This window comes from Primulina tabacum, chromosome 3 (assembly GCF_025594145.1).
Source record: "Primulina tabacum isolate GXHZ01 chromosome 3, ASM2559414v2, whole genome shotgun sequence".
NCBI lineage: Eukaryota > Viridiplantae > Streptophyta > Magnoliopsida > Lamiales > Gesneriaceae > Primulina > Primulina tabacum.
The window spans coordinates 15914684-15930037 of NC_134552.1; the positions used below are offsets into that span (position 1 = coordinate 15914684).

The 15354-nt window shown below is 34.2% G+C and overlaps 1 protein-coding gene and 1 pseudogene across 1 annotated transcript; one reads left to right on the forward strand and one right to left on the reverse strand.

Moving 5' to 3' along the window:
• Window position 1: 1 nt before the first annotated feature.
• LOC142538499 (putative ADP-ribosylation factor GTPase-activating protein AGD14) lies at window positions 2-7384 on the forward strand (annotated as a pseudogene).
• Window positions 7385-7689: 305 nt separating this feature from the next.
• On the reverse strand, window positions 7690-10956 carry LOC142540794 (leucine-rich repeat protein 1-like). The gene is made up of 6 exons (XM_075647181.1): window positions 10588-10956; window positions 9037-9108; window positions 8624-8767; window positions 8324-8395; window positions 8158-8229; window positions 7690-7943 (listed from the first exon to the last, which is right to left on the reverse strand). The coding sequence occupies exons 1-6, from the start codon at window positions 10806-10808 to the stop codon at window positions 7871-7873; spliced, it is 654 nt and encodes a 217-aa protein (XP_075503296.1). The 5' UTR covers window positions 10809-10956; the 3' UTR covers window positions 7690-7870.
• Window positions 10957-15354: the final 4398 nt, after the last annotated feature.

Genomic DNA, 15354 nt, shown 5'->3' on the forward strand with positions numbered 1-15354 from the left:
AGAGGATAAAATGGTGGAAATATGGAATTTTCGTGACTGGGTCGGGTTGTTGGGTCACAATTCGAAACTTCTGGACTTTAAAATACCCATCTCTTAATTACAAAAACGTTTGGGCCAATTTCCACAAGTAAAGAAAATCCCAAGGTTATATCGATAATTTATGGTCTTAGAAATTTACTAATGCCAGAATAGCACCCGTCCTTCCAATTCCCCATCGAACAAGTGAAGTGAGTCTCTGGCATTAGCACTTTCTAACGGCAACAACTGTAAAGTGCCTCAAAGTGGAGATTGATGGGGCTTATTCGAAGTCCGTTCTCTCAATCCCATTCAAAAACTTGAACTAAAACTCATGTATTTTTCTTAATAATTCCTCTCTCTCCTAGCTTTGGGGTTTCGAATTTTATGGTTTTTCCCTCTTATTTTGTGTGTGTGTGTGTATTGAAATTTTTCGGGGACAGTACTGTGGTTTGAATTCATCGTTTTGAGTTGCGGATTGGAGATTTTGAAAATGAGTACCAAAAGAGAAGAGGAAAAGAATGAAAAGATTATCAGGGGTCTGATGAAGCTCCCTCCGAATCGCCGATGCATTAATTGTAACAGCTTGGTAATTGTTTTTATTTTTATATTTAAATAGACCAAGTTCTGGTTCTCTTTGGTTCAATTTTATTGAATTTAATCATTATTTTTGTACAGGATTATTACTCGGGGTAACGTAATGAAGCCTGTAGTTGATTTTACAGAAAATAATATGTAATTGAAATTTAAAAATAAAACAAAAACATGTGTTTTCTTAATCGATAAATTTTTTTAAGTGGTCAGTTGAAGTGATTTCTGGTTAACTGCGATGAAATATCTGATTTGCTTATTATTTGTGAATTTTAGAGTCAATAAGTGTCGATGTGTACAGGTTTGTATGTCAAGTCCATTTTCTGGGTACAGGGTCCTCAATATGTGTGCACAAACTTCTGGACGTTTGTTTGTACAACATGCAGTGGAATACAGTGAGTATAATCTTTTATAGAGAATTCAGCTTTCTTCGTAACGCCTCACAATCTTTTGATTTTCTGATCAAGTAGAGCACTACATTGATTATATTTTGATTTTCAAGTGAAATATTTACTCTCAGCATTGACTTCGTGTTTCTCAGCATTCAAGCTGTCTTTGATATGAAGGAGTGGAAGTGTTCCAGATATATTTGCTCAAATTTGACAGTTTTCCCCTATCATATTCATCTCTTTTGTATCTCAAATCTATACCCAAACAGAGTCTCATTTCTTTGTCTCAATATTCTGGTACATTTGGAGTATAGAAATGTTTTTGAAGGAATCTTGAAAGATAGTTTCTACAAAAGTTGCTAGACAGAATTCAGTGATTTCGAGAACTAAATGGAATAAAATAACGTTGAAGGCACCAAATATTTAAATGTTGATAATGACATTAGTTGAGCACCGGATAAAATTGTTAATAATTGCAACTCTTTATTTCATTTGATGTCTTTGGATCTGTCCTTTATAGATTTTTAGAAAGCACCTTTCCAGTTATTTTATGGTTACATGTGCATCTTTTATGTAGAATTGATGGTGTGTCGGTCATTACCTCATAAATTTGATTAATCCAGTGCACAATTCTTATTTTTGTCAATATTTGTGATAGATCCAATTTTTGGTTGGAAAATTTATTCAAGATATTGAGCACTAAAAATTTCACTCGGTTTATGTTGCAGTCGTGAGTTTACTCATCGTGTCAAGTCTGTTTCAATGGCTAAGTTTACATCTCAAGAAGTGGAGGCTCTACAAAATGGTGGTAATCAGGTATAAACATTTTCCTGATTGTTTCTCACAGGCTATTTTCTTATATGGTAACTCGAGATATCAATGATCCAGCGTGCAAGGGAATTGTTTCTGAAGGAATGGGACCCACAGAGGCTGAGACTTCCAGAAAATAGGTTCTATTTTACAATGTTTTATGATAAAGGAACTGGTAATTCGATTAAGTGGCATTTGATCATTTTTCTGTATTGTAGCAATTTTGATAAAGTTCGTGAGTTTATAAAGAATGTTTATGTGCAAAAAAAGTATACTCTGGAAAATCCATCTGATAGGCCTCCTAAAGATCCACAGGTAATATTTCTTGACTTGAAAATTATTCTTAAGAATTTTGGACTAAAACTTGTTGGCTAGGCTGCTAATACTATTTTGGTCATGGTGAATTTCACCGACATTGAATGTAAACTCGTGATGATATGGCTTGTCTTTTCAGATTTTAAGAAGCCATGAAGATGACACAAGGCGTGCAAGTTCGTATCATTCTTATTCCCAAAGTCCACCATATGATTTTCAATATGAAGAACGGCGTTATGGGAAATATGCACCTGCACTAACTAGAAAGCCCGGTTCAGATCGAGGCCTTTATGAGGGAAAACTCTCTGGTTTCCTGAGTCCTAGTCGTTTTAGTGATCACACAAACGATGACAGGTTTGCAAATGAAGGTTCTAATCCCAGAGCTTCTGACTATTCTATTTCTAGTGGAGGTGATCCATTCAGATCTGATGCATTATCACCAAGATCTAAGAGAGAAACTGAGAGTCCAAGTGGTGAAATCTCAAGAGAAATCCCGAAGCATCATGCAGCTCTACCTAATTCAGATGCCAGTATCAGAAATGCTGGAGGAAGATCATTGCATCCACAGGTTGTGTTTGTACAATACCATGTGATAACTGTTAAATAGAAGACTTTTATGCCTTGGTGTGTTACTGTATTGTTGATTTAGGGATGTACTTTCACAAATACATGTCTGTTATCCTGTAAAGGCGCAAAATCTCAGTATTTGTTTTCATGAGGTATGGAATACTTGATAATTGCCAGTGTTTTGTCACGTCAGATAATGGCCTGTATCTAATATTTGAAGAATTAGACCATTCAAAATTGAGTAGCGAATTAAATTGTAACATATCATGCCAATATCTTCCCTCTCAATCTCCACCTCTCACTTGATTTTCCATCATGCCTCATCACCAAATAGAAAATGATGACAAGGATTACGATGAATTTTGGGAATAGAAACATTACTCACCAATTTTGTCCATCTTGTTTTTTCAACTGGATACAGCCATTAAAGGCAATAATCACGCTGGTTTAGATTATATTCAGAAACCACTGACAAGTAGAATGTATATTTATAGTTTTATTTTTGTCCTAATTCTTGTTTTTATCATAACTTGGACATCCTTCATGACAGCTTCAACGAACTCCCATTTTCCATTTTATTGTTGCCAAGCAATGTTGGAGAAAGATCTTTCTCTGATCTATTCATCTCTTGAAGTTTGACATGCTTTTAAGCTGAATAGTTACTCTATTTTAATTTTCATTATTATACGACTCTACGGCCATGGTTTTGTTTTGCATTCTGTGGTAGCCACCTCCTTGCAGTGCCTGACTGGACAGTATTCTTTTATACAGAGGACAGTATCTTTGGGAAGCGTTGGATCATATGATAGCAATTCCATGTCTTTCAAATCTGGTTATTCCATAGGCTCGCCAGTAGTCGTTTTCGAATCCGAAAAAGTTGAAATATTCCATGGCGATGCTTCAATCTCCCCTCATCCATTGCAATCTTCTGTGTCCGGGAACTTCAACAATGTGGACCTGTTTGGTGCTCCCTTTGCACCGCAGGTTGTTGCTCCTCCAACCCCGACTGTCAGTAACTCTCAAAAGCAAGAGTCATCATCAGCTCAATTTACGGATTTCTTCCAACAGTTTCCTGCTTCTGTTCCAATAGTAGACAAGCCGAAACCATCGCAAGCCCTTCAACCATCAGCAAGAGACTTGTTTGCTGTTCCACCTGAGCAACAATTAGCTCCATCTTTCAATTCAAAGACTTTTGATGTGGTAATTCCTAATAATGAAGGATGGGTGACATTTGATAGACCTCAGAACATACTGCCTAAGAGTGCAAAAAATTCTGCCGCTACTGCATTGTCACCTTCTGATGGAACACTTCGAGAAAGCCTCAACCCTTTTTCACTTGTTCAGGATTCTTCTGTTCAAGAATTTGTCAGCCATGAACCTTCTGTTGTGGGACCTACTTTTTGGTCAGAAGGTCTGCAAAATGCTGAAGGAAACCCAAATAAAACTCATGTGAGCACTGTTTTATTTTGTCTAACATTAAGGTAATGAACAAATTACACTGTTGGACGATTTTATGAATTAGTTGTGGCAATATTAATGGCATATATAAAACAACTTTGAACTGGTTATAATTTGAGAAGTTTATCTGGCTGAATCGCTACATTTCAGCTATGGAATGCATCTGAAGATCCTGCCAGACTTCTGTCATTCCACAACATGCCAAAAAGTTGTGACCGTGCTGCAGGCCATCATGCTTTAGACATTGATAAATACCTTGGCTTTGGCATATATGAGGTTAATACCCCTTGTGAATATGATGTTTGTGTATTTTGAACTTATTTGAAAATTTCTATAATTGCAGGCTTCGAATAATAATGGTGGAAATGTTGGGACTTCGGATGGCAGCGAACCTCCATCCTCTAGCTGATCATCAAACTTTAATAATATGGCAGTGCATGATTCCTGCATGGCTCCTGCAGTGGTTTGTTCCTTTTATTTTGCTTAAGCTTAATGATGTTTCATAACCACCCTTGATCCCATCGATATATTCAGTTCTCATGATATAGTTTATTTTGCTGTTAGGCTGGAGTGCATCCACTTGCAACTGATCTGAAGCCTACCAATCCATTTGATCTTCCACATGATTCTGAAATCGAATCTGGCAATACGGTATGTCTGGCCATATTGTGGTCTGTAGATTTGATTTGGTAGGTTGGGTCACTATAGATTCCTCAGTTGTTTAATTTCTGATTTTGCCTTTTCACACCAATATACTTTATTTCATTCCAAACAGAAACAAGCGATAATTTTGTCTGTTATTCTTTTTGCATTTATTCCTATATAGTTTCGAGCATCCTCAGAAACTTGCGTGCCTAAGTTTGTGTTCCAAGTGAATTGTTTTGCTGTAGTTAAATAACTAGTAGATATGTATCTCATGGCCCCTTGAAACTGGGGTGTAAATGAATTGAACGAGCCGAATGTGAATAATAATTTAAGGCTCGAATTCAGCTCGAGCTCGAGGTTGAAAATAAAGTCTAGAATGTTTTGAAATATATTTATTTAATATATGATATCATGTTCGGAAACAATTTGAACTATTGTTAGAAAATAAAGTCTCGAAATGCTCGGAATATATTCATTTAATGTATGATTATGTTATTTTAATAAAATATTAAATCTAGCAAGCGTCTTATAAATAATCGAACAAAATAATTTGGGCTTGAATTCAGCTTTAATAAAGTTTGAACATGTTCAACTTCAACTCGAATTTAATAATTTCGAATATAAATCGAATTTTTTTGGGCCTAAAAAAACTCGTGGGCCAATTTGATTAATTATACATGCCTACAAAATTTCTAGTTCTCGAAGGATCACTATCATTTCAGTCTTGCAAACTATCAAACAAAAACATGACCTTTGTGAAGCATGTTTCAGAGAAAAAACAGACTTTTTTTCAAAAAAGATTTCTAATAGAGGTACTCTCTTTTGAAGTTCAATTTCTCCTCTGTTTACCCTAATAAAAAGTACAGAAAACCCCAACAACACGTCATCTTTCCGCCCATCGCCTTTTGCCTTGTGTCACCTTGGCTTTTTGCTCTCGCATTTTAATATTTGATAATTGAATGATGAAGATGATTTCAATATTGATTTCTTGTGTTATATATTTTTAAAGAAATTGATTTTTTTTTTCTAAAATATTTTTTTTATTGTACTTTGCTTCCTTAAAGCGTGCACTTTAAGGCCTGATGACACTTGAGCGCTTTAATGTGCCTTGTGTTTTTGACAGCTATGGATTGGTCCATCATTTCAGTCTTGCGGATTCAGTTGTGTTTTCGATCAGTTTGTCATTTGCACACTTGTTTATGTATCTGTCATAGTAAAATAATAATAAATTTTCTTAGTAAAATTGTCACGGACTCAAAGAATGCAACGTTTCTTTTCTTCTCATTTCGCCTAGTCTCTCAATGCATTATATGTTTTATTATGACGTATTCTTGGTTGCAGTTTTGGGGAATGGGCTGTTTGCAGGCTGCATTGTTAAATGACCCGATGCCAACCTCCTATGTTGGTGGTGTGAGTTCGTCTTGGCTTCCCCAAAATTCAGGTGCATCCTATGTCCCTGGGGGAGTTACATTTGATTCTCCAAGTGGTAATACATTTCTTTTGACTGTCATCTATTTGAGGAAAATTAATTATTGCCCCAGTATCCATCTCACCTAACTATGTATTTTTTCCACTTCTTGCAGGGTCTTTGGGATTTATGGCAGGTCAAACGCCAAGCACTCCGTAAGTCGTATTTCCATTTGCTTTTTTTATGGCTAATTTCTATTTGGCATAATTTTCAATTTTATATTCTGTTTGTGGTTGGTTCAGTGCTTTCTGCTACAATTGAATTTGTATACGAATTTTACCAGGATGCAAAATAGTGTGTCAATAGATGCAATTTTATTTTAAATCTCTGTCTGCTAATTTTTTTTCTATTCAGAATAATGGAATCTGATATCTTGTTTAAGGAGAACCGAGCCTCTTGCCACTTGTACCTACAGGCGTCAGGTGTACTAGTTAATATTTAGGAAGAAAACAAGATTGTGTTGAGTGATTTGATCCGTAAAAGTTGTGAAGTTATGCAAGAGATTCTTGCTGTGCATTTGCGTGCATACATATGAACCCATGTCACCCGTCAGCTATTGTTTCTGCACTTAACTCAGAATAAATATGGCTGGGCTTTCCTTTTATATTCCCTTTTTTTCTTCGTCGGCTTTATTTGATCAATAAATAATTCATATGTTTCTTTTTCATTGGTAACTCGCATGTTTTTATGGTATTTGATGAGATTATAAAAGAATTTTTTGATTGATCAGGAAGTGAAGTTTACTTGTTTGAATAAAAAATGTAAAATGAGCTAAAGCATGGTTTCTCAACCATTTGACCTCATGAACTTCCTGTTAAAGGTTAAGTGTGTACTTATGCAATGCAGCTATAAAATGAATGTGTGCCTCGTGTTATGGAGTGAATGTTGTTACCAGTGTCTAGGTCAACATCATTTATGATTTTCGTTGCTATTCTTGTAGGAATGTCCCCGCTCAAGGCCCTGTAGCATCTATCGTTGGCAATCCTTTTTCATAGCACCCAACTTCATATTTCAATTGATATCTATTTTCCAGCCGTGAGGCCATTTGTTATTTCCCATAGATTGCCAAACTTCCTTTGTTCTCTATTTTTTTTAGTATTCGTTGATAAATAATATAAAGCTTCGCGATGTTGTGCCTCGTTTTTTCCTGTTCGACGGACATCTGAACTGGCCTCAGGAATTTTACCGTAAATGGATTGTTACTTGCATCCTTCATAGAAGAGAAGCAACAGGCTACATGAGACTCGTTTGGTGTAGCAGAGTGTTGCGGCTCAATAGTTAATTACATATTGGCATGCTTGGTGTAGCAGTGTTGCGGACCGACGGTAAATTACATATTGGCATACTTGCAACGGAAACAGAATTTGTGATGGGTATACAGTTAATATAGCAGCTGAAAAAGGAAATGGCTTGGCCTGTGAGGCTCCGATATTGGATGCGATTCAAATTATAGCAGCATGTTAATGGTCAATTTACTCGTTCACCAGTGCCTACAATAGGAATGCCATCAAGTTTACAAAGCAGATAACCGATGCACCAACAAAACAAATTCCAGTAAGTAACAATATGAGAAACTTTAAACATGAAAAGTTCTGCATCTAACATCACTTCTTTACACGCAGTTGGTATCATAACTTGCAAGTCCTTGCAGCTCCGGGCCTTCGAGGCGAGGGTTGTTCTCGAAGCTGCAAGGAAAAAAGGCCAAGGTAGTAAAATCTCAGTATGATTTCATGAATAAGAAACCAAAGATAAAGGAATCATAATACCATCATAAATATAATATATGAGCACAAAAGAATTCAAACAGATATATCAGATTATTTATTGGTAGATGCAATGAGTGCGAGAATGGAATAAATAAATGGATATGCAAGCAATGCTTATAATCAAGTATCTTACTTGTCCAAGGGGATGTGCTCGAATGGGCCAGAGGTAGGAATTGTGCCACACAAGTTATTGTTAGATACATCCCTGAAAAACAAATGGAAATATATACCAATCCCATCCTGCACTTGTTAAATGATCCAATGGTGCGTGTAGAAGTACAAATCATAAGTGGACTTACACAACTTTCAAGCTAGATACACTAGCAAGTGCTCTTGGGATTGGTCCATTTAGCTGATTGTCGTTCAGACGCCTGCAAGAGTACTTATTTACTTCAATGTCGTATAGGAAGTAGTCATGACTCATGAGCTCACATGGGTACACACAGTGCAAAGAAGAGAATAGAAGGGAGAAAGGAAGGGATACTTAATCTGCCGTGGATGATTGGTATATGAAAGTGAATCACACAACAAAATATACCACCCTGTGCCAGGGAATGTTGGTGAATTCAATAGGTATGGAGAATTGAGAAAAAACTTACAAGAAGACGAGGGATTTCAATTTTCCCAATGATGGAGGGATTGTTCCTGAAATATTGTTGTTGTACAGATCCAAACTTATCAAGCCCTTCAGATTACCAAGCTCAGCAGGAATAGTACCTTGAATATTATTTTTGTAAAGTTCTCTGAAATATATTAAACGAAAAGAAAAATAAAAGAAAGTTACATTTCTGTGTATTGTAAAATAGATAAGTGAAAGTTATTAAACGAATAAATAAAGTAATGAAAGTAAAAAAACAAAATATAGCACAAAATTCTTTCATGTTTGCATCTGGTAAAACGAATAAATATAATGTTAACCGCGAGCCAGCATAGATGGGCAAAATCCTGCATATGCAAGTGAAACAATGCACTACGTAATAGCAAAACAAAGCATGAGTTGCATAACACTCACAGATACTGGAGATGGTCCAGTTTCCCAAGCTCAGGCACAAGATGACCAAACAAATTTGAGTTGCCAAGGTCCCTAAAAAAGCCAAAAGAAAATGTCTGTGCTCAATAGACATCACAATACAAGTAAAAAATTAAACTTGTAAACCATGTAAAGAGGGAACGGTAATATGATTCAGGGAAGAACAGTGTTTCATTTGTCAAAAGAAAATAACACCTAAACTTAAATGGTAAGAAAAAGTAAGATCAACGAATTTTCGTTGATCGTTCTTCCTCAGTCTATACCACAATTGTGGACATTTGATACTTGAAATAGATTGTGTAAAATCTGCAAGACGTTCACTAGACGTTCTATTTTTACATAGAAATCTTTCAATTTCTTATTTTACTATGTTCAACTCTATGTATTACTCTATCCGTATCCTTTTCTAACTTCCCCGGAGAATCTTGGGCTAAGCTAATCGATTTTCGACGGAATGAAAAAGACATATTGGTAGAATCAAAATAATTTTGTTTAAAGTTCTTAGTAAGACTTTCATTATAATCCGATTTCTCGAACACAGGTTCGGCCTCAATTTTATAGAAAAATTTCCATTCTTATTTATTTGAGAGGGCGAGCGTAAAACAAGAAGAGTAAAGTAAGACCACATCCAACTTCCACTCAAGAGACCAGAAGGGCTTGTTGGTTGCCGATACCGAGGTTGAATGAATCATTCCACCTGGCCATTGTACCTCCCCTCCTTGACATGGTAAAGGTTAAAAGACCATCTGCGAATAAGGTAGTGGTGAATAAAAGTCAGTCATCGAGATTGGCTTCCTGCCTTACCATCCCCGAAAGGAGCGAGATTGATGGATAAAGGTAGGTTGTTTAGAGAGGTTAAGGTTATCTAGGAAAGGAATTCATAGCAACTTTTCGAGGAATCCTTGTGAATGACTAATTTTTTCAAAACACTGCTCAGCTACAGTCGGACAAGTGGGGAATGTTGGGGACTGCAAATAAGTTTTATTCAAAACTTATTGAAAGAGATGACATTAAATGTTTCCATCGTGTTTTCCCCCTTTATCCAAAATCCATGAATTTCTTTTTTGTTTTGTAAATTTTTTTTCTTCCTTCCGTTTTCGTTATGTAACCTCCATGGACTATCAATCATACCATTTCCTCAAACAACAGTAAAATGATAAAAATTAAAATAAAATTCATATCTTCGCTTGAAGCTTGAATGCACCAAACCAAAAACATTAGAGAGAGTACCAAACTAGATTGGAAAAATGGAAATTCAATAATTTTTCTTCCTACAACTGACTTAACATGATTCAACAAAAAGGCGACAGCAGAGATTTCCCAAGAATTAGATAAAATCAGTACCAGATAGTACTAGTTCACACACGTAACACAGACAACCAATTTAAACTAGCAAAAATCATACAATTTCACGCCCAAAATAAAGCAGCGTACAACCCATAAAAAACCCTTCAAGTCCAGACAGAACACATAAAAGCATCAGGCACACATGACGACGAATCAAATCAATAATGGGGATTTATATAAGCATACAGGCGGGTGACTTGGTTGTCTTGGTTGCAGGTGACATGGAACCAAGTACAAGGACACACGAGGTTCGGATCCCAGCTCTGTAGCACGTTATCCGGGTCGGACAAGCTCCGGCGAAGTGCGTAAAGTGCGTCCCCTTCAGAATTCCCTTGAACCAGTGAAGCTGAAGCAATAGTTAGAGCGAGAGCGAGAGCGAGAAAAACCGATAAATCTGTCAGACCCATGGATTCAGATTGAACAAAGATTCAATTTTGGTTTTTGTTCCAACCGAAAAATTCACAGAGTGATATATAGGAAAAACGGAAGTTGAAAAGGTGGAGAATCCAATCCGTTGCAGAGAATAAGAGCTGGATATTTTGACTGGGGCCAAGTCAAAAACAAAAAATGGACTGCGGCCAATACATAATTCAACACAAATGGCATATTATTAGTCAATGTTTTAAAATGTAAAGTTTGTTGAAAATAAAGAGTTGGGTTCAAAATAAAGTTGAAATTATTATATAAAAGTTATAAATATTGAAAATTAGTGTGTGATGATATATGTAATGATATATTTATTTTTGAATTATTTCCAAAGAAATTCTACAAATAGGTCTCTCAATTTGTGAAGAAGAACACAGTTGAGTAGACAAAATTTTATAAAAAAATTTGTAGTTTGATATATTTTTAGAGCTTGATATTTTTACTTTTTATCGTAAAATTTTTACTTTTAACACGTTATCAGCACGATACTCGAAGGTTCGATTATTTAAAATTTTCCAAACTTCAAAACACAAGAGAAATGTAACAATATTCAAAAGTAAGAATATTTATTTTACTACTTATTTATTTTTATTGTATATATATATTTAATATATAATATCATGTTATTATATAAAAAAAATATATGACGCCTCATTATAATAAGGTGATGTGATTATATTATTACATTATTTATATAATTTTATTGTGTTACTATTTATTTACTGTACACACACATATATATATATATTTGAATAATATCATGTTATAATATTAAAGGAGTTTATGACACCTTATATTTATCGGAGAATATCTGTCTCGCTTTTTTCTTTATTTTTAAAAATACTTGTACTTATAATTTATCTGTTACTTTATATTGTCATTTTAATAAATTTATAAATTAATTAATAAAATGCATTGTTATTTTATAGTACTACCATATCAAATCTGACAAAGCTCGAATTTGTTGCGCTCGACATTACGAGAAAAAATTATATGACATGGACTCTTGATGTAGAAATGCATCTTGAGTCATTGGGTCTAAGTGAGATCATTAAAGAAAATGGTATCTCATCATCACAAGAAAAGACAAAAGTTATGATATTTTTGCTTCGACATTTTGATGAAGGATTAAAATGTGAATATATCATTGAAAAAAATCTCATGGCTTTATGGAAAGGATTAAAAGAAAGATTTGAACATATAAGGAAAGTTATACTTCCGACCGCCCGTGATGAATGTAATATGTTAAGATTCCAGGATTTTAAGAAAGTCAGTGATTACAATTCGACGATAATCTTGCAATTAAAATTTTGTGGACATGAGATTACAAAATCGAAAATGCTTGAAAAAATATTTTTCACTTTTCACGCATCAAATATAACTCTACAACAATAATATAGAGTGCGTGGATTTGCGAAATATTATGAACTTATCGCATGTCTTCTTGTGATGGAAAAGTAATGAGAAATCATCAGTCCCGATCCACTGGATCATCATTTTCAGAATTAAATGTTGTAAATAAAAATGAATTTAAACCTGGAAACCAAAATCAAATTCAGAGACAAGGTTTTGGTCGAGTTCGAGGTCGTGATCATGGACGTAGACGTGGAAGTGGTCGTGATCGCGACCGTGGTTTTGAAAACAATCGAGATAGTTACTTTTATAATTCATCTCAAAAAGGTGTCATGAACCACCCACTAAAAAGCAATCATGAAAATAAGAGTGTTAATGAAAATAACTCAAAACTATTTGAAAGTTCTTTTTTTAGATGTGACACTCCAGGAAATTGGTCTCGTATTTTTCGAGCATCTTAGCACTTTTGTAAGCTCTATAAAAAATCAATAAAAGGGAAAAGAAAAAGAGACCAACTTCACTGAACATAGTGGCCGTTTGAGTGATTCAAATCATTTTGATGCTGCATATTTTCTGAATGATTTCTCTGAAAGTGATCAATATATTGGTGGAATTGAAATGTAAAATATTTTTTTAATTTGGTCATATTATAATGTTTATTGTATAATTATGATATGCCTTATATTTTTTAATAAATTACATATTTATTGTCAATAATTTTTTTCATCGCATATTTTTTTTAAGTTCAAATTTGGAAACTGCTATAAAAAAAGTTAAACAAGGAACTAATCTCATAAAAGTTTGCATACATGATAGTAGTAAAACGCACACTATTCTCCGAGATAAAAGATATTTCTTGGAACTAAAACCAACAAAAACAATGGTGAATACAATATCAGGTCATGTGTAGACTTGATAAAAGATTGTAGTAAAATGCATTTTTTGTTACCTAATGGTACAAAATTTCTTATAAATGATGCTTTGTATTCGCCAAAATCGAAAAAAAAATTGTTGAGTTTTAATGACATATATTCTCATGGGTATGATACTCATATAATAAATTAAGAAAATGAGAAATATATATCTTATCACATATAAATCAGGAAAGAAATATATAGTTGAAAACTACCAATCCTCCCTACTAGATTGCATTATACATATATAAGCCCAATTGAATCAAACATTGAGTTGATAATTCTTCAATACTGATTAATTGGCATGATCGATTAGGACATCATGGTTCAACAATGATGCGAACAATTATAGAAAATACACATAATCATCTGCTTAAAGACATGTAGATCTTTCAAAACAATAAGTTTCAATTCAAAGCATGTTCTCTGGAAAAACTTATTATAAGAGACCATCACAAGCTAAAACCAAACTGAATCACCCGTGTTTCTTGAACATATTCAGGGTGATATTTGTGGGCCAATTCATCTACCATATGGACCACTTAGATATTTTATGGTATTGATCGATGCCTCCAGCAGATGGTCAAATGTATGTTTATTATCAACTCGGAATGTGATATTTGCAACATTAATTTCTCAAATAATAAACTTGCATAATCAATTTCTCGATCATACAATCAAGAAAATTAGACTTGATAATGCTGATGAATTTACTTCCCAGACTTTCAATGATTATTGTATGTCGAAGAGAATCATTGTTGAGCATCATGTTGCTCATGTACATATACAAAATGGATTAAGTGAAGCATTGATTAAACGTCTACAACTGATTGCTAGACCAATGATTATGAAAACAAAACTCTATGTTTCTATATGGGGACATGCAATTTTATATGCTGCTACATTAATTCGCATCAGACCAAGTGTATATCATAAATACTCTCAATTGCAGCTTGTCTTTGGTAAAGAACCAGACATTTCTCATATGAGAATTTTTGGATATGGTATATGTGCCTATTGCACCGCCTCAACGAACAAAAATGGGACCTCAACGAAAGATCGTAATTTATTTCGGTTATGATAGCCCATCAATCATTCGATATCTTGAGCCTCAGACACGCGACGTGTTTACATTATGTTTTGCTGATTGTCATTTTAATGAGAAAAGCTTCCCAATGTTAGGGGGAGAAAAGAAACATATCGAAAAAAAAATTACATGGTATAAATTATCGTTGTTACATGTGGATTCAAGAACTAAACAATGTAAAAAATGTACAACAAATTGTGCACTTGTAAAAAATAGCAAATCGAATATCAGATGCATTTGCAGACACAAAAAGGATAACTAAATCATATATACATGTTGTAAATGCCCATTCTCGAATTGAAATTCAAAGAAACATCATTATGTCATTAAAAGCTTGAATCGTGGAAGGCCAATCGGAAAAAGCATAGAGAAACACGATAATCACAAAATAGAGAATGATATTCCGACAGAAATATATGATGATGAAAATGTTCCGTCAGAACCACAAACGGATGTAAATTGTGAAATCTCTATCAATTATATTAATACTCGAAAAATATGGAATCGAAAAGATATAAAAGAAATTGATGAGATATTTTCTTACAGTGTAGCATTTGATATTATAAATGACAATGAAGATCATGAACCAAAATCTTCTGGTGAATGTAAAAATCAACATGACTGGATAAAATGGAAAGACGCCATCCAGATATGAAGAAACTTATTCTCCTGTTATGGATGCAATTACGTTTTTGTATTTGATTAGTTTGGTGGTATCTGAAAATTTAGAAATGCGTCTTATGGATGTTGTCACAGTTTACTTATACGGATCACTCGATAGTAATATATATATATGAAAATCCCTGAAGGATTTAAGATGCATGAAGTACAATGTTCAAAACCAAGAGAATGTTATTCTGTGAAATTGTAAATATCATTATATGGGTTAAAGCAATCCGGCCGAATATGATATAATCGACTAAGTGAACATTTAATGAAAAAAGATATGTAAACAATTCAATATGCCCTTGCGTTTTTATTTAAAAAAACATCCGGATGCGTAATTATTGCTGTATATGTTGATGGTTTAAAAATCATTGGAACAAATAAAAAAATTCAAGAAGTTGTGTCGTACTTGAAGGAAGAATTTGAAATGAAGGACTTTGGAAAAACAAAGTAATGTTTGTGTTTGCAAATTGAACAAAAAGAATGTCAAATATTTGTTAACCGATC